The sequence below is a fragment of the Cydia amplana genome, chromosome 16 (assembly GCF_948474715.1).
Source record: "Cydia amplana chromosome 16, ilCydAmpl1.1, whole genome shotgun sequence".
NCBI classification, from domain to species: domain Eukaryota; kingdom Metazoa; phylum Arthropoda; class Insecta; order Lepidoptera; family Tortricidae; genus Cydia; species Cydia amplana.
Window position 1 is genome coordinate 12,053,249 of NC_086084.1, and position 26,410 is coordinate 12,079,658.

Consider the following 26,410-nt stretch of genomic DNA (forward strand, 5'->3'; position numbering starts at 1 on the left):
AGTGATTGGTCGGGTAAAATTTTCTCATAAACTCTTTGTGATATACTTGGCTACCATTGGTTAACAATTTCGATAGTATTACCATGTACAAATTAAAAGTTAATCGAACGAATCGAGTTGAAATCGATTCATCTGTAACAAAACATGAATTCGTATCTCGAAAGTAAACATTTTTTGTACTGGTATTTCCAAGATCTCAAACTTACCGAAGACCACAAGGTCATATTTATTTGTGTGAGCAATTATTTTCTTTAGGGACGTGTTATTCGTGGACATTCTATTTCAATCAACATATCAACACCCATTTGTTACTTTATTTTGTTTATTAGTGAGAAATAAGTTTTGTTTCGAATATGAATTCAATTCTAAAAAGTTTCACTGTAATTGGATTGTATTTCGTATTATTAACTAAAATGGTTAATTCGTCAATAGTCGAAGAATGTTCAACTATCGATAATTTAAACGAGGAAAGGCTTTTAAGCCTCGGTAAAATTATTGTTCCTGAATTTGAAGGCAAAAGTAAAGGTGACGCTGGTAAAATATGTGTCGTAGGTGGATCTACCGAGTACACTGGTGCACCATATTTTTCAGCCATCTCATCCTTGAAGGTGACACTTTTTGATTAAAAATTTATATTATCCTTTTTTTAATCTCAGCATAAGCCTTTTAAAAATCAAAGCATGTAAGAGGATATTATTAATTAATTTTAAATGGATCAGTATTCAGTATATTTTTTATTTTATTCCTTAAACAAATTGTACGATGCACAAGGGAGCGTGTACGACTATAGAGGGCAGCACAGAAGCCTCTGTTAAATCAAGTTTAAGTGTTCGATTTAGACCATAGCGACACACTCCCTAATGCGACCAGTCCCTGTAGGAATTTAAGTTAGGTTTAGGCGAAGCCAGTAACACTGGTGCCAGACCTCAGACAAGCCAGCACTGGCGGGAGTGGCGGGAATAGACAAGCGTTCTGTTCCCGCCAGTGCTGGCAGCCAGCGCTGGCTTGTCTTGAAAACTGTTTATACAAATATGTAAAGCCAGCGCATAAAAAAAAAGTTTATTCAGAGATCTTGCTTACAACTAATTACATATATTCTTCTGCCAAACCACAGAGTGGTTTGTTGGCAGACGAGGCTCCTTTATGTATATGCAAGCTAGGTAGTTGATAGGTAACTTAAACTTAGGTATCTACTTAACCCTTTACCGCATGCGCAGCCCTATATAGCAACTATTAAAGTTCATTTTTAAACAAATACTTTTTATTTATGACATGAAGTAAGGGGTTAACTCTATATTCTTAGCGTACAGTAAAAGAAAATCAAAATATAAAAGATAAAAATCAATCAAAGGGAAACAATTTTCTTTGATTTGTGGCTATATAGTGACGGTGACGTGGTTAGTCTTTGACTCTTTGTTGGCTCCTTCATGGAAAGCATCTATTTTATAGTAAAATGTGTCTTCTGAATCTTCTGTATGTCATTATTTATCGTTTCAGGTTGGCGCTGATTTAGTTTATGTTATCACTACTGAAAATGCAGCACCAGTTATAAAGTCTTATAGCCCAGATCTTATAGTTTATCCTTATTTAAGCTCCAATAACCTACCAAAAATTGTTACATTGTTAAATAAAATGGATATAATCATAATCGGGCCAGGATTAGGAAGGGAAGAAAACACAATGAAATTGACTTATGACATCATAGATGCCTGCAAGGTGTTAGAGAAGCCATTGATTATTGATGCTGATGGCCTGTACGCAGTTTCAAATAATTTGAGTATTATTAAGGGATATCCCTTACCAGGAGCTATCCTAACCCCCAATAATCATGAAGCAAAGAGATTTATTACTGCTATTTCCAGCAATAGCACTTGGTATACTTTCTGGGGAGATAATGTTAGCGTTTTGCATAAAGGAGGTGAAGATCACTACTACTCCAGTATTGCGTCTTTCGATTGGACTTTGTCAAAAGGAGGATCTGGTCGAAGAGCCGGTGGGCAAGGTGATATACTTTCTGGAGCTTTGGGTACTTTTTACACATGGGCTTTGAAATATGATCTTTGTGATAACGAAAAGTCTGTTCAACTTGCTCAAAGTGTGGCTGCTTTTCTATCTGCTAGGTTTACAAGAATATGTAATTATAAAGCATTTAGCATTTATGGACGTAGTATGACTGCTTCAGATATGATTAACCAGATTCATGCGTCGTTTGATGCTTTATTTTTGTAAATTTATAATAATGTTATGTACCTATACTCCTGCAAGTCTTGTAAATCATATACAAATTACAGTTTTTTTAATTTGCCATAAATTTATCATTTCAATTAGCTAAACCCTGTTAAGAGGCGGTCCAGGTTAATTCTGCAATGACTTTGTAAAGAAAGAAGTGGAGATAGCTTAGACGGCCTTTAAGTTATTTGCAAATATTCATTTAAATTTTTAATCAGTCTGTAACTCATTAGTAGGTGTATGGGTATTTTTTGAGAAGAATCATAGTAACAAAATGGACTTAAAAGAGTTGGAAGATTTTTTTTACATTATACTCTGTGACACTCGCGTAATAAAGGTGAATCAAATGACATGACATCTTATCTTTTATCAAAATTGGCTCAGCTGTTATGTAGTAAGGAGGAAACATTGTGTATTAAACTGTTAGGGACGGATAAATAACAAACCTCCTATTGGCTTGTGTGCAGTCGAGTGATAACAGTGATAACTAGAAAAAATATATATGACGAAAGACATATGAAGAAATAAATATGCAAAAGAAAATCGTTATAGAATCGGACATGACTGCAATAATCGATTTAGGTTTAGTTTATTAATATGGCAACATCTATTAAAGTGTCAATTTTGACATAAACAAGCGACGTTCATAAACATACTCTTCAAAAATGTAAAACCAAAAATATTTGTTAGTGTTATCAGTTTCATTTATTACATTACAAAATCAGCAAAGTTTTTGTTGTGTAGTTAAGTGAATCATTCATAATGACCATCATATTCCAATAATGTTGTACAAACCTCAAATTCATGTGATAACTTAATTATTTTTATACGGGTGTAAAACATTTTGAACGTTGTTTCTTCGCCATCGCGCAATCGGAACATTATAGCAAATTTAGTTTTCCTTTATCAAATCATAATATCTGGTAGAATTTACTCAAGGACATTCAATTAACAAAATAATATAATTCAATGTAGTGGCGATAAGGGCGAGGTAGCTCCACTAACATGGAGGACGACATAGAGGAATGTATTAGGAAGAAAATACAATGGGCTAAGCTGCCAGCAAACGTTAAAAAGGTAAACTGATATGATATGGTTTGATAAGTTTGTGTAATCTGAGCTTATTAAAGTAATTAAACCTTGTATACTTGATACTTAATAGCCCAGGACATTATGTCATAATTATGGTCATCATCAGACTACTACAAAAGTAAACAAAACATTGATATCCATGTAAAACTTGGAATGTTTGCTATTTGTATTGTAGTGAGATTCTTATTGGAATTAACATTTTGAATCAGAAGTATGTCTAAATATTTATTTCAGCTGTTAGGGGATTCCAGCAAGGAGTATGAGAGATATATATTTGAATTCAGTATTAAAAATCAACTCCGGTATAGGGGAAGTCTGGGTAAGTTTTATTATTAATAAGGTCTAGTTTTTTATTATGAATATTATTGTTTTTATTTTCTACTAAGAAGTGTGCCTAATGTTTGTGATTATCCCTACAAAAATGTTGTTCAACAGTTACTAGATTAAATAATTGGGGTCACTTTTTTCTTAGTCATATTGAATATGTAAATATAAATCAATATTATAGGGACATTCTTACCAGGGATGTTGCGAACATCCGCATCCGCAAACGCGGAACATCCGCATTATTTTCAACATCCGCATCTGCATCCGCATAAAATCGATGCGGAGCTTATGCGGATGCGGATGTCGAACAAGTTGGTACAGGAACGTCTTAGCGGCGGCGTAAGTGCTAGGTAATTACGTCATTACCTATAACGAAATCGTCTAGATCCAGAAAAGTCGGCGTAGTTACTGTTTATTAAATATAATGCACCTATATTCTTGCTCAAATACTAAACGTTTCGTTTTTTTTAAATAAAAGAATACTAAAAATGTAATATTTGACGTTTTCTAAGTACCTAATCTTGACATCCGCATCCGCATCCGCGGATGTCAAAAAATCTGCATCCGCAACATCCCTGATTCTTACACAAATTGACTAAGTCCCACAGTAAGCTCCAGAAGGCTTGTGTTGTGGGTACTCAGACAATGATATATGTAATATACAAATACTTAAATACATAGAAAACATCCATGACTCAGGAACAAATATCTGTGCTCATGACACAAATAAATGCACTTACTGGAATTTGAACCCAGGACCATCAGCCTCACAGGGTCACTACCCACTATAGTTCGTTTTTTTTAGCATTAGAAATAAGGTAAACAATCTTGATGTGTCTTTTAATTGAAAAACACATTTTAAAAATAAGTTACGGCAAATATGTAACAATTATGAATCTAATATGATCATTTATATTCTTCTGCTTTCATAAGTAATAATTACTGATTTTTAAAAAGCATTTTTCAATTAATAGACATGTCAAGATCGCTTACCTTCTTTCAAGTTCTTTCTAATGCTAAAAAAACGAACTATAGGTCAGACTAGTCTTTGTCTATGAACTTACCATTTTTTTATTTATTTACAGTTCTGTTAATGAAGTCTTGAACAATTGTGTTGTTATGTTGCAGTGCGGACAGTCCAGAAAGATGAGAGGAAATATTACGAGACTCTTGTGCATAGCAGCATTCAGAGGCTCATGCTGTACCCCTACCATCTGGCCGATATGATTGTGAAAGGTAAAGTCTATGTTACAGTCAGCAGCAAAAGTTGCTAAGCGGGCGGGGTGTTCAAAATTACCTTGTCACGTTCTTATTCTCTTAACAATAAAGTCGCGTCAAGATTATTTTGAACACCTCGCCCGCTTAGCAACTATTGCTGCTGACTGTACATGATAGGACAAGTACGGCTACCATTAATTGACATTTGACTTTTACGCCACCGACTGCGTGAATTCGATCGTCAACACGATAAAAAAGAGGTATCAAACCAAAAGGGGTACCGCGGTCGATATGTCCAAAAAAGCAAGAACCCAATTTAAATCAGCCCCTCAAAAATGGTAACTGCTGGGTATGAGCAGAGCGCGTCAAGATAATTTTGAACACCTCGCCCGCTTAGCAACTTCTGGTGCTGACTGTACTTTGTTGTTAATCTTTTTGAAGTTTGTTACATTTACTAATATGATAAGATTTTATTGCACTGGCAATTCTTTTGTTAAATCTGTATTTTCATCACACACTAGAGTTAAAGAAAATTTAGTTTCTTTATATGGATTATCATTGGTGCTAGCTGTATATTAGCTACAGAAAAAAACTGCAATAAACGATTAAACAACTGAAAATGACATTAAAATTTTCACTACGGTGTAAAATTTCATTTTTACTACAACCTAAACAAAAATTACAAGGAATTACAAATTAAATAGTCAAATTACAAAGTATTAAGTCATAGTTTAATTTGTATCTAGGGGCACGGTAGTGCCCCCGCCAAGACGAGCAAAGCGAAGCGCAAGGGCACTACCTACCTTTTCTCGAAGCGCTTCGTCGTTTTTTTGAACCCTCTTAACTTGGGTTTGGATTATACCAGATAAACAAAACTCTCGGGATATGATGTCAATAGTGGACTTATTAAGCATAAAAAATTTCAATTGCATAGCTCTTATACTTTGGATTTTATTAATGTCTAAAAAACTCCGATTTCGTCACTGACTCATTCACTCACTGTTGATCATCAAAACCTCTAGGGTACTTCCTGAAGTCCTAGGAAGCTGAAATTTGGTATGTGAGATAGTATTAGTCCACAAACAACAAAACAATTCAAAAACTTGAAATTATTAGCCCCTAAGGGGGTGAAAAGGGGGGTGGAATTTTGTATGGGAAATCGATAACCGCGGAACCGATTTCGTTGAAATTTGGTATAAAGATAGTTATTGTTATGGGAAAGGATATAAAATAGTTTCAACCCCAAAAGAAAAGGTGAAAAGGGGTGGAAAAAGGCGTTAGGGGAAAAAGGGGGTTGAAGTTTGTATGGGGAATCAGTAAAAAGCAGATTGTATATAAAAGATGCCCCCCAAGTACGTATTTCAGGATTTTTAATAGTAAATCACCCGCAACCCTTTAAATCAGAAGATTGTCATAAGCAACTTACAAAAAGATGTGAAATCCCACCAAAAACATTTTCATGTAAAATGTTGCCAAGACGAAACCATAAGGCTCGCACTGACAAAAAGTTATCAGATATCTTGTTGAGCCAAGCTTCTAACTCTACAGGCCCTACCTTCACAGACTCTACACCTTAGTCAAAATATGTGGCTTGGCCGTTTCATTATTACAAGAACTATTTTATAATAAAAAATAATGAATAGAAAATACATATTTCACCTTACGCTCATGTGACGAAGCGGTCAAGCCACATATTTTGACTAAGGTGTAGAGTCTGTGAAGGTAGGGCCTGTAGAGTTAGAAGCTTGGCTCTACAAGATATCTGATAACTTTTTGTCAGTGCGAGCCTTATGGTTTCGTCTTGGCAACATTTTACATGAAAATGTTTTTGGTGGGATATCATGTTCTTTGTCATGTTGGTGAGCAATAAAGAATATTTGTATTGTATTTTATTGTATTGTAATTTTTTCGGTATATGTCTGTGTAGCATAGTATAATGAATGAGGATGTATCTATTGTACTAATTAAGTCTAATAAAATTCATGGACATGAACTGTTAACGCAAGTTGTTTAAAATTATATATTATTACAATAATGGAAAAGAATGACATAGATATTATTAGATTGTAACAAGGAATTGCGCATTTATATATAGATTATTTTCCTTAACACATTCACTACCAGGAACCCACCTGGTGGGCGCTCGTGAACTTTGCTCAGATGCCGGACCACCCGCTGGGCGGGTTGTTTTATACGCAGCTATAGACGACCGGTTTCTGGGGTAGTGCGCCGTTTTTTGTCTGGTAGTGAATGTGTTAAGACTTAACATGAATGAACAAATACAAAATTAACCGTATTTTTTTTATTGCATGGTAGTATTACCTTGCCAGCCAACCAACAATAATTGAGCTTTAACCCTTTGACTGCCAAAGACGTCCATAGGTGCGCACGGTTACGGTGTAACATGATAGACTTTCATGCATTCTGTTAAGGTTTATGATGACAAGTTGTATATAAAAGGCATGGCGTTCAAAGTGTTAAACTAATTTTATATATATAGTCCTCATCGTTTTCGATGACGGCGACCCTAAATAAATATCATGGATGTTGTCTAGTGTGAGCCCTAATGCGGCTGGCCAATCCGAACTTGGTCTACTAAACTAATTTTACAGTGTAAATAATAAAGTGTATAATTAGTGTAATGACAGTACGACTTACAACAGTTGATCAAAAAAGAGGCACTTAGCATAAAATGTCACCTAGTGTATTTGTTGTCATGTTTCAGGTCTGCGGATAACCCCGTTCATATACTACGTGGAGGTGGTGGCGCTGCTGATCGAGCTGGAGAAGAGCTACGACACCATGCCCAACTTCACGGCCGCCGATTGTAAGACATTATCATGACATACTTTAATAACATTTCGAATACATGATTTTTTGTCCATTACGTTTTATTCAATAGCCGGGTCCACACCGAGCGAGCATACGCGCGAGGCAATTTCGCCAATTTCCTCGCGCACAAAACGGCCAGTGACTACATGCCTCTACCATTTCTATACCTAAAATCTCTACAAATTCACGTTTGTAAAATTTGAAACAATACAAATTTAATAGTTGATTTTCATTGTATGAATATTTTAGGTGAAATGGAATCCTTATTGTTATTGGCAAGCTTTTTAAATAATATTTTGGGAAATAATTGTCATTGCACGATTGAAATATAATATTTAATTTAGTATCAAGTTTAATAATTCAAGAGTTGTAAGAGCTTCCTGGTGGGCCACCACCAACAATAAGTATTTTCTTATGTACATGCTACTTTTGTTGTATGTTTCGTCGTATAAAATGAATTTGGCCAATATCATTAATTTGATATTATATTACTGCAAGTTGAAATGTACAGTCACCTGGAATAATATGTCACACAACGAAGGCCGCAAAAATATCTGACACGATTTTATTTGTAGAGCCATAAGAGCGTGTCACATATTGCGACCTTCGAAGAGTAACATATAGCAGGTTACTGTACCATCATAACTGTTTTCAGGTCTTCGCTTGTTGGGTATAGGCCGCAACGAATACCTCGAGCTGGTAGCCAAGTCCCGCTCGCTGGGGCGTCGCGGGCGCTCTAAAGCCATCCGGGCGTTACTGCCCCGGGTACCACTCAACATACCCATGCAGCCGTGGTGGCGGATCGAGCTTGGCTATGTGTTAGAAGCCGATGTCAAGGTAAGCGCTGGTAATATTAGTCGAGTTGGTATTTCTGAGTGTTGATAAATAGGGAATATTACGCGAAACTCTGCGTAGGGGGCGTAACTCCCACAATCAGTTACGATCTAAGGGTCTACCGCAAACGAAAGAATCGAAATTTTGTTATCTATCACTCTTGCATATTCGAGCGATAAAGAGGCAGATAGCTGAGTTTCGATTTCACGTTTCCTGGTAGGCCCTTTGTAAACAAACCGCCTTCATGTATCAATATGTCAAATTTGATTGTCTGTGAAAACTTGTCAAAAAACAGTTTAAGGTACAGTATGTATAGTTTACTATATGGTTTAGTTAAGGCGCTAGTGCTGCACTGGCGGCAAAACATTGCAGTAATACTCCCTATTGAAACCTGTTTTTGTTAATGCTTAATTTTTTGTTACTATTTAATGGCCTACGTAAAGGCCACGGTAACCGCTTGTATTAACCGACTGGTGTGCCAACTAATCCGTATGTCGGTAGCCGCTCAGCGACCAGGAACGGGAGCTGATCGACATGCTGATCGACCGCGGCTCGCAGACTGCCGGCACGCTCGACTACAACATCGTTAAGACCTTGTACAGGTAACAATATGGTTATCACTTATCAGTACATAATAGGCTACATGACAAATTTTTATTATTAATGGTATATATCAATCGATCAGGTTTGTTTTTGGGATCAAATGTCTATATGGGACCCACTGCATTAAAAGCAATACAAACGTCAGAAATGATAGTCAAAGTCCGACAGTCGTACTTCACGCGCGAAACGCTCCTAACAAATTGATATGTGAACGTGACGTCACTGTCACATAGAGCCCATCTTGAAGTATGGACAAAACAAGATATTTGCATTTTTGTCGGTGAAATATTGCGTTTATGTATACTTACAATATTTTTTTGGATAAAATGTAAGGATTCGAATGGTATCCTTACTTATTTACTTTTATTTTTTTATTTCCATATATTATTTTAATATCCACATTATTGTGATAAATTGCTCATTTGCCACCTATTTTATTAGATTTTGTTATAAAATTCAACATGTGTCATCAGCTCTATTACCTAAATATATTTAAATAATTTAAATATCCATCCTGGATACACAGGATAGAACAATCTTTCGATTGCTCTGGACCTGTTACCATTACCAGCAAAAACCAACTTTGCTTTTTTGTTGCAAAAATAACTAAATTTCTTGTAATGTTTTTAGGCGCGGGCTAATATACCTGGACGTGCCGATCACGGCCGAAGACCGCGTGTCCGTCCCGCCGTTGAAGGGGTTCGTCATGAACCGCGTCGCTGGAGACTACTTCGAGACGTTATTGTACAAGGTCTTCGTCTCCATTGACGAACATACTACGGTGGCTGAGCTGGCGGCGGTGTTACAGGTACAAATATAAACTTTATTGCCTCGACATAAATATAATCTACTTTAATTTAAGCCCTTAAAATGGTTCGTCATGAACCGCGTCGCTGGAGACTACTTCGAGACGTATTATACAAGGTCTTCGTCTCCATTGACGAACACACTACGGTCGCAGAGCTGGCGGCGGTGTTACAGGTACAAATATAAACTTTATTGCCTCGACATAAATATAATCTACTTTAATTTAAGCCCTTAAAATGGTTCGTCATGAACCGCGTCGCTGGAGACTACTTCGAGACGTATTATACAAGGTCTTCGTCTCCATTGACGAACACACTACGGTCGCAGAGCTGGCGGCGGTGTTACAGGTACAAATATAAACTTTATTGCCTCGACATAAATATAATCTACTTTAATTTAAGCCCTTAAAATGGTTCGTCATGAACCGCGTCGCTGGAGACTACTTCGAGACGTATTATACAAGGTCTTCGTCTCCATTGACGAACACACTACGGTCGCAGAGCTGGCGGCGGTGTTACAGGTACAAATATAAACTTTATTGCCTCGACATAAATATAATCTACTTTAATTTAAGCCCTTAAAATGGTTCGTCATGAACCGCGTCGCTGGAGACTACTTCGAGACGTATTATACAAGGTCTTCGTCTCCATTGACGAACACACTACGGTCACAGAGCTGGCGGCGGTGTTACAGGTACGTATATTATGTGTTCCGTTCCACGTCTGAGATCTTCATTGATCTTCATTGAGAGCGTAACGCCTCCGGTGACCGATAGATGCCGCTAGCGTCTATGTAGTCGCTCCGCCGCCTCGCCGTGACGTAGTTCCGCTTCCCTTTCCTGCAAACAGACGCCCGCCCCCCGCCACTCGCCGCCGCTATGTCATTGTTTCGTCGACCGTCCTGACCGATGGTCCGCAAATTTTTTTGCGAACATTTTTGCAGCATGGCGCTTTAGAAATTTCCGATCCAAAGTTTGTTCGATTAAATAGCGAGATATAGCCAGAGATCGCCACTACTAGTCTTTTGGCGGTCTCGGGATCGATCTTCCAACGGTGCTTTTCGATTCTACCCACTTTTTTCTTGCTAAATTATCTTTTACATGCCATGCTGCTAAAATCGTTACCGTTAACTCGCATTTTCGAGAGTGAAGTAGGAAGTGCGTCAACAAGTGGTTTCAAGCGTTTGTTACAACGCGTGGTAACGTAAGTCGCTCCGCATCGGAGAGGAACGTGCGTCATCGTGCCTGCCGCGGGGAGCGGTGCCGGCCCGGCGCGGTGGGGTGCCGGGGCCGCGCTGCAATAGGATAGGTTTGGATTGTCTCAAACCATCTGGTAAGGCAGTTTAATGATATTCTAGCTGTATTTGGCGTTCGGAAGCGCATTGCGAATGCCTACTTGGACGCTAAAGCCCCGGTTCTCGTCTGATTACCGCAGGTGTCGGCCGAGGTCGGTGCCCGTGCTCGGAGCCCGGGAGTATTACCTCGTGTTGTTAGTTTCCGACGCGACAGTTCGTGTCGTTCGCCGCGTCGGCGCCGTCGACTTTCTCTTGTCGTCCGAGGTGACTCCGAAACGCTGCGGGCCGGCGCCCGAAGTGTCGCGGCGCAGGCGCTTCCGGTCCGCGGGACTCCGAGAGACGTCACGCGCCCGCTCCTGTTGCTGCGGTCGCGGCGCGGGTGGATCGCGGACCTCTCGGTCCCGTCCTGGCGCCAAGGTGAAGGCGGACCGGACCACGGGGAGTACGCTACTGGATCTCGACTGCTCAAAGTGGAAGGAGGTAAGTTACGTGGAAGCCACTCTGTGGAAACACTACGAGTACAGCGGCGGGGCCGTTCGCCGCGCCGGTTGCCATCTATCAAGGCGTCGGGCAACAGTGTCGCCGTGATGTTGCGTGCAACTACGCCACCATGGTGGCGCCAGTCGCCACGCGCACGCCTCCCCCCCTGTGCCGGCGAAAGACGCTACGGTGGCGCTGCCAGTGAAACAGTGGCGGGCCGCCACGATGGCAGCACCCGCCTCACGCGTCGGCGCCTCTCGAGCTGGCCGCCACGATGGCGCCTCTCGCCTCACCAGCGCCCCCTGAGCCAGTGGCGGCCGCCACGATGGCGCCGCCCACCTCACGCTCCGGTGCCACCCGAGCCGGCCGCCACGATGGCGCCTCTCGCCTCATGCACCTGCGAGCCGGTGTCGGGCCGCCACAAGGGTGCCGCCCGCCTCGCGCACCGGCGCCTCTCGAGCTGGCCGCCACGATGGCACCTCTCGCATCACGCGCCGGCGCCTCCCGAGCTGGCGGTGGCTGCCGCCACGATGGCGCTTCTCGCGTCACGCGCCGGCGCCTCCCAAGCTGTCGGTGGCTGCCGCCACGATGGCGCCTCTCGCGTCACGCGCCGGCGCCTCCCGAGCTGGCGGTGGCTGCCGCCACGATGGCGCTTCTCGCGTCACGCGCCGGCGCCTCCCAAGCTGTTGGTGGCTGCCGCCACGATGGCGCCTCTCGCGTCACGCGCCGGCGCCTCTGCCGCCACGATGGCGCTTCTCGCGTCACGCGCTGGCGCCTCCCGAGATGTCGGTGGCTGCCGCCACGATGGCGCCTCTCGCGTCCCGCGCCGGCGCCTCCCGAGCTGGAGGTGGCTGCCGCCACGATGGCGCTTCTCGCGTCACGCGCCGGCGCCTCCCAAGCTGTCGGTGGCTGCCGCCACGATGGCGCCTCTCGCGTCACACGCCGGCGCCACCCGAGCTGGCGGTGGCTGCCGCCACGATGGCGCCTCTCGCGTCACGCGCCGGCGCCTCCCAAGCTGTCGGTGGCTGCCGCCACGATGGCGCCTCTCACGTCGCGCGCCGGCGCCACCCGAGCTGGCGGTGGCTGCCGCCACGATGGCGCTTCTCACGTCACGCGCCGGCGCCTCCCGAGCTGTTGGTGGCTGCCGCCACGATGGCGCCACCCGAGCTGTCGGTGGCTGCCGCCACGATGGCGCCTCGCGTCACGCGCCGGCGCCACCCGAGCTGGCGGTGGCTGCCGCCACGATGGCGCCTCTCGCGTCACGCGCCGGCGCCTCCTGAGCTGGCGGTGGCTGCCGCCACGATGGCGCTTCTCGCGTCACGCGCCGGTGCCTCACGAGCTGTTGGTGGCTGCCGCCACGATGGCGCCTCTCGCGTCACGCGCCGGCGCCTCTGCCGCCACGATGGCGCTTCTCGCGTCACGCGCTGGCGCCTCCCGAGATGTCGGTGGCTGCCGCCACGATGGCGCCTCTCGCGTCACGCGCCGGCGCCTCCTGAGCTGGCGGTGGCTGCCGCCACGATGGCGCTTCTCGCGTCACGCGCCGGCGCCTCCCGAGCTGTTGGTGGCTGCCGCCACGATGGCGCCACCCGAGCTGTCGGTGGCTGCCGCCACGATGGCGCCTCGCGTCACGCGCCGGCGCCACCCGAGCTGGCGGTGGCTGCCGCCACGATGGCGCCTCTCGCGTCACGCGCCGGCGCCTCCCGAGCTGGCGGTGGCTGCCGCCACGATGGCGCCGCCCACCTCACGCACCGGCACCTTCCGAGCGGCGGCGGTTGCCATGATAGCGCCGGCAATTACGTCGATGCTGCAAGTACGACGCTGTCGTCCTTTGCAATGGCACCCATGTTCTGTTCGTAAGAAAACTTACCTGTTGCCGTTCCCAATGGTATCGCCAGCGGCCGTGTCGATGCAGCCCGCCAAGCCGACGCCGGCCGGGCGCCACGCCGCTGCCGTCCGGCGCCACGTGTACAAAGGTACCAGTTTTCCCTGTCCACATGGCCCCATTGAGGTACGCAGGCGCCTATAGCTATGGTGCAACAGCACGAGCAGACCGCTAAACTCTTGCTTTCGGTTAAGGATTCCTCCGTCGCCAAGGCGACGGCAGACAAGGTCCCGTGTGCTCCGCTCAAAACCGAGGTTGAAGGCATTTAAAAGGTTTGCAGTGTTCACATAATTATATCTCTGCTTGCCCGCGCTCTCCAGCTCAAGTTCCGTCTTACAAAGACGAACTCGTTCGCCAAGCCCCTAATAAACAAAATGGGACAAATAAACCCGCTGCGCCTGAACGAGCTTGTGTTTCCGGTGCCAAGAGAAAGGGGCCAGGAGGACTCCAGCAGTTTCCATCTGTCTGTCTTCGACTTTATCGAAACAGTTTTGTTCAGCAAAGCGCCAAAATCGATTTTAGACTTGATTTCATCAGTGCGATTTCCTTAAAAGCATGCTACCATGCTCCTGTACAAGTTTGACTGAAGGTTTTTCGTTTTCTCAACATACAGACCTGCCTTGCTGCCGAGTTTCTCACAGAAACTATACTCGATGCCTCCTGTTCAGTCTCAAATTCGCAAACGTTAGTTTATGGAGATTGCACCGTCGTAGTCCTCACCTTATACCTGTAGTCCGTTAATAATGGTAGACAATGTACCAAGTGAGGCCCTTCAAGTGGAGAGTAATCGTTAACGGGCCGCACCTGCAGCGCTGACGACAGGAGTGTACTACAAACATACAACCGTTACTACGGTTGTCGAAAAAACTGCTGATGCCAGTAGATCGTCTATAGTTCGCGCTGGTTCCTTGCTACTTACCAGGTCGGTATAACCCCCAAAGGCGACGGTTTATCAAAAAGTCACTGCGTCCCCCGACTGGCAGCTGCGCCGAGAAGCCGCCGAGACTATCTTCGCCTGATAGGCACCTTGTTGGTCGGCCTCTCCGCTTTCGAGAGCCCTCGCACTGTACCACGGTATGTCTTAGTATATGGTATGGATATCTCCACCTCCCAGGCTAGTCTGTTTACTGTGACGGCGTGATGAGGAGAGCTTTCTCGCAGCTGTGGTAAGCTTGCAATTTACTGGCGGTCCTAGTGAACACAACGTCAGACCACCATCCCTTACGAGTCAACGACCTTAAGAATCGAGGCGTAGCTCCTGTCAGATAGGACGCTCCAACACCGAGCCGGCGATAACCGGGTATTTCCGGTTCCGGTACTGGTTGTCTAGAAAACCAGTACCGGGGAGCATTCCCTAGATCGTCCCCTTGTCGAGGTCGCTGTACACCCACAATGTAGAAATGATCTTCATGGTGCATCAAAAATGAGATCGACTGCCAGGTACCTCTAATACCCAGTGAAGTAGCGAGCTATCTCAGACATCTATTTCTATTCTCCATGTTAGCTTTCAGAATGATACTTGTTCAGAAGCCTGTAACAAGTGCTGTATGTGAACCACTATCGGACACTATGTCTTCTTCCATCGTCATTAATAGCGAGACCAGCGCCTCCCAAACCACCAGCTTGGGACGCGAGAAATCTTATTCAAATTACTTGCCCTAACTTGAATAATCCTACAACGTACCTATATAGAAGAGCTGCCACACCTTTACTGTTAGCATCAGGCCGCAGGGTCAATGACCTTACCCTACTACACTGTAGCCCAGGCAATTACACAGATAACTTTGACGCTATTATTTTGTGTCCGAAATTCGGTTCTAAACCAGATAACGTGTCTCACCGACTGGACTCTCTTAGAAGCTTCGGAATAAAGTATAGACCCAGTAGGTAGTCTGGGTACGTCAACTTGTGAGAATTACACAAAATGTTAGGGGACACTGCGCTTATTTCCTTCAGACACAGTAGTCTCATCCAATCCGGCCTCGCCTACGATTGCTTTCGATCCATGATGTACTTAATCACTAAATTAGCTGGAAAACTATCCAATTACTTAGCGATATTTTGGCTTAAGTTAATTGGGAACATGACTCTTTCTTTAGACGATCCTATCGCCGAGATTCTGCGGATCGGATGCGATTTCGAATGAGAAATCTCTCAAACCAGTTTAACGTCAGATTCGAACCTGGGATTACAGTTTAAATTCTCAATTTCCTGTAATGCATCATTATAACGAGTTATTGTGATTTCATGGGTTGCAATAAGGCGTATATATTTATTCTTTCTCTGAGTTATATGACAGTAGGTGTAGCCCTAACGCTTGCGCGCCCGCTGACTCGCCACCAGGAGATAATAAACAGGTCTCAATGAAGATCTCAGACGTGGAACGGAACACATAATATAAAAATTTTACCTTCCAATAAAATTATTATTATGTTTCCTTCCACGTCTGAGATCTGAGTAATGCCTTCCTGGCAGGCTACTAGGCTACTTTTATACCGACGGTACTTCTCCTCAACAATGACATAGCGGCGGCGAGTGGCGGGGGGCGGGCGTCTGTTTGCAGGAAAGGGAAGCGGAACTACGTCACGGCGAGGCGGCGGAGCGACTACATAGACGCTAGCGGCATCTATCGGTCACCGGAGGCGTTACGCTCTCAATGAAGATCAATGAAGATCTCAGACGTGGAAGGAAACATAATAATAATTTTATTGGAAGGTAAAATTTTTATATAAACTTTATTGCCTTGACATAAAGTCTACTTTAATATAAGCCCTTAAAATGGTTCGTCATGAAACGCGTCGCTGGAGATGATTTCGAGACGTTATTATACAAGGTTTTCGTCTCCATTGACGAACATACTCGGTCGCTGAGTTGGCGGCGGTGTTACAGGTACAAATATAAACCTTATTGACTTAATATAAGGTCTACTTTATAACGGGTTCGCCAAGAAGCCACAGACTATTTCGCGACGCTACTATACAAGGTATTCGTGTCTATAGACGAACATACTAAGGTTACGGTCGCTGAGCTGGCTGTAGTCAATATTATTGCGATACCAAAATGTCCAGTTTTACTTCGAAACTTTACGTTACTGAACAAGTTCTCCGTATCTATAGAGTATAGACGAATACACTAAAGTGCAGACAGTATTACAGGTGTTACTTGAGCTAATTTTCCATTTATCGTTCCATATTTTAAACAAAAAGATACTACAATGTTATCTTTTTTAGGTTGAATGCGGCCTAGTTAAGCAGGCCGTGTCCCTGTACTGCCGACTAGGGTTCGCACAGCACCTGCAACCCCCGCGGGTCCCCAACCCGCACGCGTCCTGGCATACAGCGCTCACACAGCCTCTACACCCACAGTGAGTCCACTGTAGACCTTATTGACAAAGCAGCTAAGTCTAGTTTAGCTTGACGCACCACTAGGATTACTTTTAAAATACCAGGCCGTATAAATCATAGATATTTTTTCAGGTACAGTCAAATATCGCCGCTAACATTCAACGCCAACATGGAAGAGGAGGTATTACAAATGGAGCCCGTACTTATGAAAGAACCGTCCACGTCCAAACAGGTACAAGCAAAGAAGCTAAAAATACCATATGGCACTGCTATTCGCTAGGTGCACGACTGGTGCTGCCCTCATTTTATCGAACTTTCTACGTTAAATTTTGTGGAGTAAAATTAGTTCAAGCGGCTGCCGCTAGTACTAATGTCGGACATTCCATAAGATTACCTGTGTTTGTGACGATCAGCGCAACGTCCCCCTCTACCGACTTCGCACCTTGCCAATAACTATAACTTTTGTAATGGCTCTTGCATACGGCGTATATGCATTGTAGACAACGGTATCTTATAGGAGCATGCAAGTCGCTGGACTCGGAGCCGCCGGGCATGTGCCAGCGCGAGCAACCTGCGTAAGTAACCCGCATGTTATGCGTAACTGGAGGAAGTCAAGACGCAGGATAGTAAAGATAGCATGCACATGTTGCTTGCGAAAATTTCCCGCGCCAGTGTCATGCAGGTTGTAAAGCACACGTGAGTAACTATCGCATCTTAAGCATACTGTTGGCACTTGTCCGTGCCACAACAAGCTACGAGTTCATGCGCCGTGAGCGAGAGACATTAGGGTTTTTAAAATCAATTAGAATTATCATAATCTAGAAATACCTACTTATTTCTGTTTTATTATAAACCATTTTAATTTACAGAGCTGTCAAGACATGAACGACAACTCCAGCAACAGTGGCGGCAAGAGGGTGGCGCTGCTGTTCGACTCTACTCTAGCCGCCTACCTCATGATGGGGAACCTCTCACCGGTACACCATTATAATATAAAAGTGCCGTTCAATGGAAAAAGGGACTTTACAATTGGTCCTTACATTAAAAAAAATATTTTTTTCATTACAAAACGTCTCGATCATTTCTTTAACCGCCCCGACTATTTTACTGCATTGCGCAATAATAACTCCTTTGGCTAAGCATGAAGGTTTTTAACTGTTGGTAACCGTTGTCGTGTATAGCCAAAGGATCATCCATTAATTACGTCACACGAATTTCTAGGGTTTTTTACCCCTCCCCCCCCTCCTTGTCACACTTGGTCACATTTTAGGCAATTTTGTTTTCAACGAAATCGACAATATTAACTCGGCATTATTTTTTTAATAAAACAATATTTTTGATATATAAATATTAGTAATTCTATAACACAACGAAAGTTACATCCAAAATCTCATTATTTAACTGTACAGCGAATAAAAAAATATAAATTAATTTTCGGTTACTGATGAAGTTAAAGTGACATCACAATGTTTGTGACTCCCCCCTCCCCCATGTCACAACATCTCACATTTTCTTGACCCCCTCCCTCCCCCTAAACGTGTGACGTAATTAATGGATGACCCCCACGGTAGCGTACAAGCGCACTTAGTAAGGCCCTTAAATTATCTTGAGGAACGATACCAATATCATCTGAGTATGTAAAGTTAAATAAATAATATGTGTGTTTGTTTTAGGATCTCAAAACTCATGCTGTTACGTTATTCGAAGTTGGCAAGATTTGCGATGAAAGTCTGGATAGTTTACTTATGGAATTAGATAAGGTAAGTGATTACTTTCGTCACCTCGTTGAATTATACATTGTATTATCTCGTGGAGGTGTAACGGCGATGCAAAATGCGATTTTGCTCACTGTTTTTAAGTAGCAAAGTACCCTTGTTCGAGCTGCTGAGGTGAAAACTTCATTAATTCCATATGTTATAGCGTGACAAATAACTTAAAACCTTAAGGGCCACCACACACTAGAGTCATTTGAGCGTCAGCGTCTCGTGAGCGCTATGGAAAATTGCGTCGCAGCGCTGTTGCGCTAACGTTGCGTCGATTCGCAGCGCTAGAGTCGCTAACTATTGAAATGGCCCAGGTGGCAGGGGACCCCGAAATCGAAGGCGAGGCGGCGCGCTACCTGGCGGCGGCGGCGTGCCTGCGGCGCACGCTGCGCACGCTGCGGCCGCGCATGCGCCCGCTCGACCTGCTGCGCTGCGAGGCGCTGCACGCGCTGCCCGCGCCGCAGCGCTCGCGCCTGCTGCAGCACAAGTACAGGTCGGTGCAGGTACTTTACTAGGGAGGCGGGAGTGACGATCGCAGGAAAAAAATACAATAGGTAGTATTTGATACAATCGTGATATAATAGAGAGCTTTTCAGTCGAGTACTGTGTTTAGGCAACGAAGCTTGCTGAGTTGCCTAAGTGAGGTACGAGATTGAAAAGCTCGATTATATCACTATTGTATACAATACTTTTTCACCGAGTCAACAAAAATAATACTTTGAACTAGTAGAATCATATAATCTATCGTTACATACTTGTCAAAACGTAACGGAAGATAATCAACTATTTTTTAGTGATCCATAGTTAACGGGTTTGTTAACCGACTTCCAAATCTAAAAGGAGGAGGTTATCAATTCGGTTGTATGTTTTTTTTTTTTTTTTTTATGTTTGTTACTCCATATCTCCGTCATTACTGGACCGATTTTGAAAATTATTTTTTTGATTGTATGTATATGCATACAGATTGGTCCCGTTTTTGTCAAAACCCAGTTCTGATGATGGGATCCATGAGGAATCGAGGGAACTCCTCAAATCTTAAAGGCACACATATAGTGATTTTTGTATTTTTATCAACAAATCAAGCATATACATTCAAAAAAGTGACATTTGATGAAGTGGAACTGCTGATGATGATCAGAACGGAACTCTTCAACGATGCATAGCACACGTCTGACGATTTGTCCTCTTCGTTATGTTTGTTAAGCAAGTTAAGTTTTTAAGCTACATTTTTGTCAAGCTCGAGTGCTGATGATGGGATCCATGAGGAATCGAGGGAACTCCTCAAATCTTAAAGGCATGCGTATAGAGATTTTTGTATTTTCATCAACAAATCAAGCATATACATAAAAAAAGTGACATTTGATGAAGTGGAACTGCTGATGATGATCAGAACAGAACTCTTCAACGACGCATAGTTCACGTTTGGCGATTTGTCCTCTTCGTTATGTTTGTTAAGCAAGTTAAGTTTTTAAGCCACAATTTTGTCAAGCTCGAGTTCTGATGATGGGATCCACGAGGAATCGAGGGAACTCCTCCAATCTTAAAGGCATGCGTATAGAGATTTTTGTATTTCCATCAGAAAATCGAGCATTTTCATTGAAAACTGTCGCATTTGATGAAGTGGAACTGTTGATGAGGATCATAACGGAACTCTTCAACGACGCATAGCTCGCATTTGGCGATTTGTCCTTTTCGTTATGTTTGTTAAGCAAGTTAGGTTTTTAGGCACATTTATGTCAATCTCAAGTCCTGAACATGGTATCCATGAGGAATCGAGGGAACTTCTCAAATCTTAAAGGCATCCGTATAGAATTTTATATATTTTCATCAGAAAATCAAGCATTTACATTAAAAACTGTGGCATTTGATGAAGTGGAACTGCTGATGATGATCAGAACAGAACTCCTCAACGACGCATAGTACACGTTTTGTGATTTTCAATTTCGATTTTGACTTGGATTGGGCCCCGGACTCCGAACTCGGACCCGTACTCGGACTCGGACCTTGACCCGGAAAACCACTATGATACCTAAACTAAATCAACCACTATGATTACCATAAAATGTATACATATTACCAAATAAAGTATAAGCACCGTTAAGTGGGTTAGGCTAGTAGTTAGAGAAGTCGGTTTTTTTCTATATTATTTATTTTAAAAGTCGTGTCGTATCTAGGCTAGCGGTATCGACGGCGCCTTTGTGCCGCGAAGCCCGCGCCGGGCTGGCGGCAGGCGCGCTACCCCACGTGGGCCCGGCCCCGCCCGAGGCCTCCACGCCCTGGATGAGGCTGTACCTGTACCACGTTGCCGGCTACGGGCCGCCCACGCTGCTACTGAAGAAAGGTAGGACGCAGTATGTGTCAGGTTGGCCGGGTCGCAAAGTTTGTTCATTTAATTTGAACTTTAATTGATCGAGTCAAAGTTGTTCGTCCGCACGAGCCGAAGACATGGATAATGATGAGGCATTTGTGTTCCGTGCAGGCACGGTGGTCCGCAGCGTGCCGCGGCTGCTGCTGGGGTTCTCGCGGCTGCTGGTGGCGTGGTGGGGCGCGGAGGCGGCGCTGGACGGCGCGGGCGCGGCGCCGGGCGCGCTGCCCGCCGCCGCCGCGCTGCGCGCCGCCAACCAGGCGCTGCGCCGGGGGCCCGTGCTGCTGCAGGTAACAGAGAGAACTGCTGCTGGGCTGCTCGAGTCCTCGCGGCTGCTGGTGGCGTGGTGGGGCGCGGAGGCGGCGCTGGACGGCGCGGGCGCGGCGCCGGGCGCGCTGCCCGCCGCCGCCGCGCTGCGCGCCGCCAACCAGGCGCTGCGCCGGGGGCCCGTGCTGCTGCAGGTAACAGAGAGAACTGCTGCTGGGCTGCTCGAGTCCTCGCGGCTGCTGGTGGCGTGGTGGGGCGCGGAGGCGGCGCTGGACGGCGCGGGCGCGGCGCCGGGCGCGCTGCCCGCCGCCGCCGCGCTGCGCGCCGCCAACCAGGCGCTGCGCCGGGGGCCCGTGCTGCTGCAGGTAACAGAGAGAACTGCTGCTGGGCTGCTCGAGTCCTCGCGGCTGCTGGTGGCGTGGTGGGGCGCGGAGGCGGCGCTGGACGGCGCGGGCGCGGCGCCGGGCGCGCTGCCCGCCGCCGCCGCGCTGCGCGCCGCCAACCAGGCGCTGCGCCGGGGGCCCGTGCTGCTGCAGGTAACAGACAACTGTGGCTGCTGATGCTGATAGTAAATAGTCGGCGCTAGACGACACCGACCGCTCGCCCGGCGCCTTTACTCGGAGACATAAAATTTATATTTGTTTAAAATGGAATGATACAAAAAAACCTTGCACTTTGTCACGACTTTAAATAGGTACACGTTGTGCGAGATATTCAAACTTAGGGCCGATTTAGATGGCGCGCGAACTCGTATGCGATTTTAGTTACATTGCGGACTATTGTTTACGTCCAATTCGACCGACCGACCAAAACCCGCAATGTAATAAAACTCGCATGCGAGTTCTCGCATCGTCTAAATGAGCCCTTATACCTATTTTTATAATTCTACGTGTCTGCCTTGTTGCAGGCTGTTGGAGTTCGACAACCGGCGAAGCTAAAACATGTCGTGTTCCCTCCTGAAGCCGACAAGTCTCCTGGTAAACTAACATTTTATTTAATTTTTTTGCAGCCTTACAGATGCTAAGAGCCGTCTATTGGTTTCTAGCTTGCGTATATTACTTAGTAAACAATTGTTCGTCGACAGAGACCAGTACTTTATGGACGCGGCATGCTGGACTGAGACGGCTAGCATCCCGGCTGCGGCTGTCTCGCTCTGTCGGTTACGTGACACTAGCTGACATAGGAGTTCCTGATTTGGGCGCACGACCGCCCCCTACCGTGCAACTCGGTAAATTAAAAAACCGTAACTATTATGTTAAAATCCAAAACCCTCTTATTTTTAGAAACTATAACCTAAAAACCGACAGACGACAGTGACCGACAGGAACTAGTAAACGACACTTCTATTTTTTATCTAAGAAAATAGGGGTAGGAAACCGATCTCCCAATACGGCTACTGCACAGTGTTGCCACATTAAGAAGTCAGGTTCCTACCCTTTTTTTCTGTTGATGCTGGTTCTTGTCGGTCACTGGTGCCACTATGTTACCGTTTCTTTTCTTTTGTAGTTCATTTAACGTCCCATATATATATACTTGAACCTCTTGATATTTCAGTTGCGCCGCGCAAAATGAAAGATGTGTGCGGCATAGCGAAACCCGTAAGCGAAGTGTCGATATCGTCGACCGAGTCGGGCGACAAGTCGGACGACAAGCGGCTGCAGTCGCCGATCGAGTCGCACTTCGCGGTCACCCCGTCCACGGACAGCAAGGCTAGCTCGCCGGCGAATGGCTTCACTACGGTGGAAGGTAGGTTGTTCTATCGTCGACCAGTCGGGCGACAAGTCGGACGACAAGCGGCTGCAGTCGCCGATCGAGTCGCACTTCGCGGTCACGCCGTCCACGGACAGCAAGGCTAGCTCGCCGGCGAATGGCTTCACTACGGTGGAAGGTAGGTTGTACTATCGTCGACCAGTCGGGCGACAAGTCGGACGACAAGCGGCTGCAGTCGCCGATCGAGTCGCACTTCGCGGTCACGCCGTCCACGGACAGCAAGGCTAGCTCGCCGGCGAATGGCTTCACTACGGTGGAAGGTAGGTTGTACTATCGTCGACCAGTCGGGCGACAAGTCGGACGACAAGCGGCTGCAGTCGCCGATCGAGTCGCACTTCGCGGTCACGCCGTCCACGGACAGCAAGGCTAGCTCGCCGGCGAATGGCTTCACTACGGTGGAAGGTAAGTTGTTCTATCGTCGACCAGTCGGGCGACAAGCGGCTGCAGTCGCCGATCGAGTCGCACTTCGCGGTCACCCCGTCCACGGACACCACAGTTTTACAGATCAGAATATAAACACTACTACTTTGCCTCTTGTCACAGGGCGGACACGCCGTACATCAAAAATGATTTGCGTTTATATGTGTGCGCGGCACGTCTGTACACGCGTCATTGTGTATCTGACGGACTTCTGGCGTGCACATATTCATGTCGCGGCCAGTCGCGGGCGAGGTAATCCGAATCGGGGCGGGGCGGTGCGTGTCCGTTCTGTATGATAATACTATTACTTAGTCTGTGCACTTGTGTAACAATTTATTATTATAATGTCATAAACTATCTTGGTGTCATTCTACAGGTGGCCAGCTACTCCGAGAAGAGCTCGACAGCCTCGCGGTCGGCGACACCACACGAAGCAAGGAGTCCCTCCCGTCCAGCGACGACCTGGTCCCCATACATTCCTCCTCCACCAGCACGGAAGACTTGAAGGACAAACCCACAGAATGGCGAAGCAAGGACTCTATCTCAGATATCCCTCGTTGCTCGAGCGCGGATTTTAACTTTGAGAAAGGGAAACAGTTGAATGAGTTGTTGAGCCCGGCCGAGGAGTCGATATCGATGTTCACGCAGCTGAGCGACAAGTTGACGGAGATGACGGAGGGCGATAGCGGAGTTGATACGGCGCATACTGACGATGAGACGTGTAAACCAGAGGTATGATAGCTTTAAGCTTTTTGAGGGATGATGACACATGTTGAATTTTATAACAACATCTAGTAAAATAGATAGCAAATGAGCAATTTATCACAATATTGTGGTTATTAAAAAAATATATATGAAAATAATACAAAAATACAGCACCTAAAAGTTTCAAATTTAAAGTTTTTTGTTAACTTTCCAAAATGAAATAAGTAAGGATACCATTCGATTCCTCACATTTTATCCAAAAAAAGATTGTATAGCAACTATACATACATAAACGCAATATTTCACCGACAAAAATGCAATTTTCTTGTTTTGTTCATACTTCAAGATGCGATCTCAGTGACCTTGACGTCACGTTCATATAACGTTTTGTTCGGGGCGTTTCGCTACTGAAGTACGACGGTCGGACTTTGACTATCATTTCTGACTTTTGTATTGCTTTAATGCAATGGGTCCCATATAGACTTTTGATCCTAAACCTGATTGATTGATACCATAAATGAAAATTTGTCATCTAGCCTATTATGCTTGCACACGGGGCAATGTAGTTAGAGCACGTAAAAGCGCGGGCAACTTGCGCGGCTTGCTTTGCTGGTACATGCTCAAGGTATAGGGCTGTTTTATAACCTGCGCAAGTGCCTCTGAAATGTGTGTATAAAGATCGGTTTTCCTAGGATAGCGGTGCCATCATATAGCGGCCGTCTCCATACTAAATAATACGGCTAAATATGGATGTCGTAGTATTTGTATGGAGACGGCCGCTATATGACGGCACCGCTATCGGAGGAAACCAAAGCTTTACATGTGCCATGCCGTGTGTATTGTGCGAGTTCTGTTAAAGTATGTTTGTATGTGCGGTTTTGGATTACAAAACTTCTCTCTTTGTGGTCATGTTAATTTTATATTTACTGATGTTATTTTGTCTGATAGTTCTCTCCAACACTTAAATCATACCAGATAATTTATAGCTTTTCTTTTATTACCAAGTATGTCTACATTTTAAAGTAGAATTCTATTAAAAAGATATCATTTACCAATAAATATTTTCATTTACAATTTTGCTTGTTTTCTTGTTTTCAGAAATGGACTATACTTGATCTCCAATTTGGCATTCCATTGTTCGACGAGGTGCTGTGTGAGAAGATTTGTAACTGTTTAGCGGACCGGATAGCGGAACCAGAATTGTAAGTATTACGTACAAATCGTCCGTGACTCACGGACACATTACATATGGTAAACTCATGATTTTCAATTCGAATATTGCTCGACATATTTCACTTCGTAACGAGGAGCTTCATATACCGTTAACCGACACGCACACACACACTACTTATTTGGTACAGTCGCCATCAGATATATCGGAGCTGCTAAGGCGCTCACAAATATCTGAACACGCCTCTATTGTCAGGGCGTTAGAGTGCGTGTCCAGATATTATGAACACCTTGGCCGATCCGATATACCTGATGGCTACATTTTGTTGTTAGAAAATGTTATTGTTCTCCTGTAATTAATTATTTGTTTTGTTATTTTTAGATTGGACAAAATTAAGGAAGACAATGAGTTCCTATGCTCGGATGTATTAAAATTTGTGTCACAATGCCAAGTAAGTTGCTTTTCCTTCTGGACCTCCAATTAACTCGGTACAATTTATTTTCTGCTTTTATCAATGCATTCATTGTTTATTACAAACTAGCGACCCGCCCCGGCTTCGCACGGGTTAACAAATTATACATAAACCTTCCTTTTGAATCATTATATTAAAAAAACTGCATCAAAATCCGATGCGTAGTTTTAAAGATCTAAGCATACATAGGGACAGACAGACAGCGGGAAGTGACTTTGTTTTATACTATGTAGTGATAATTTATAAATTTCCAGTACTACCCCGGAGAAGACATGGGCATAGTGAAGCGAGGTACCCTGGTCCCCTTGCCTAGAAAAAATCTGGCGTTTGAAAACGGCCGCATCAGCGAGTGGAGCGGGAAATGACGCCTTCTCGCTCACACTTGCCTATTCTCCGTAACTACGCCGCTGTGCGAAAGAGACCGTCGTATATTGGTATATTCAGTTTAGGTTGCGTATTCGATGTCCGTTTACAGTGCAAATGAATATTTCGACTGTTTATTGTATTAAGAGCAACATAAGTAGCTAACCATTGGC

General features: G+C 44.8%; 2 protein-coding genes across 2 annotated transcripts; both read left to right on the top strand.

Annotated features, from left to right (window-relative positions):
• Positions 1 to 224: 224 nt before the first annotated feature.
• LOC134655020 (ATP-dependent (S)-NAD(P)H-hydrate dehydratase-like) lies at positions 225 to 2,258 on the top strand. Its single transcript, XM_063510480.1, has 2 exons — positions 225 to 608; positions 1,498 to 2,258. Exons 1-2 carry the CDS (start codon positions 354 to 356, stop codon positions 2,227 to 2,229), a joined length of 987 nt encoding a protein of 328 aa, XP_063366550.1. The 5' UTR covers positions 225 to 353; the 3' UTR covers positions 2,230 to 2,258.
• A 590-nt stretch (positions 2,259 to 2,848) lies between these two features.
• LOC134655112 (protein FAM91A1) lies at positions 2,849 to 26,410 on the top strand. Its single transcript, XM_063510574.1, has 21 exons — positions 2,849 to 3,306; positions 3,556 to 3,640; positions 4,777 to 4,884; positions 7,592 to 7,693; positions 8,354 to 8,535; positions 9,034 to 9,134; positions 9,766 to 9,943; positions 16,828 to 16,961; positions 17,074 to 17,173; positions 17,811 to 17,918; positions 18,615 to 18,701; positions 19,019 to 19,197; positions 20,879 to 21,045; positions 21,184 to 21,359; positions 22,244 to 22,313; positions 22,421 to 22,564; positions 22,891 to 23,082; positions 23,903 to 24,258; positions 25,330 to 25,433; positions 25,784 to 25,853; positions 26,129 to 26,410. Exons 1-21 carry the CDS (start codon positions 3,235 to 3,237, stop codon positions 26,237 to 26,239), a joined length of 2,826 nt encoding a protein of 941 aa, XP_063366644.1. The 5' UTR covers positions 2,849 to 3,234; the 3' UTR covers positions 26,240 to 26,410.

What these genes read in the sequence shown, in the direction of transcription:
- LOC134655020 (XM_063510480.1), top strand. Translation starts at nt 354, where the DNA reads ATGAATTCAATTCTAAAAAGTTTCACTGTAATTGGATTGTATTTCGTA. An exon ending in CAGCCATCTCATCCTTGAAG is followed by an intron (nt 609 to 1,497) that starts GTGACACTTTTT and finishes TTATCGTTTCAG; the next exon opens with GTTGGCGCTGATTTAGTTTA.
- LOC134655112 (XM_063510574.1), top strand. Translation starts at nt 3,235, where the DNA reads ATGGAGGACGACATAGAGGAATGTATTAGGAAGAAAATACAATGGGCT. An exon ending in CCGGTATAGGGGAAGTCTGG is followed by an intron (nt 3,641 to 4,776) that starts GTAAGTTTTATT and finishes GTTATGTTGCAG; the next exon opens with TGCGGACAGTCCAGAAAGAT. An exon ending in ACACAGCCTCTACACCCACA is followed by an intron (nt 16,962 to 17,073) that starts GTGAGTCCACTG and finishes ATATTTTTTCAG; the next exon opens with GTACAGTCAAATATCGCCGC.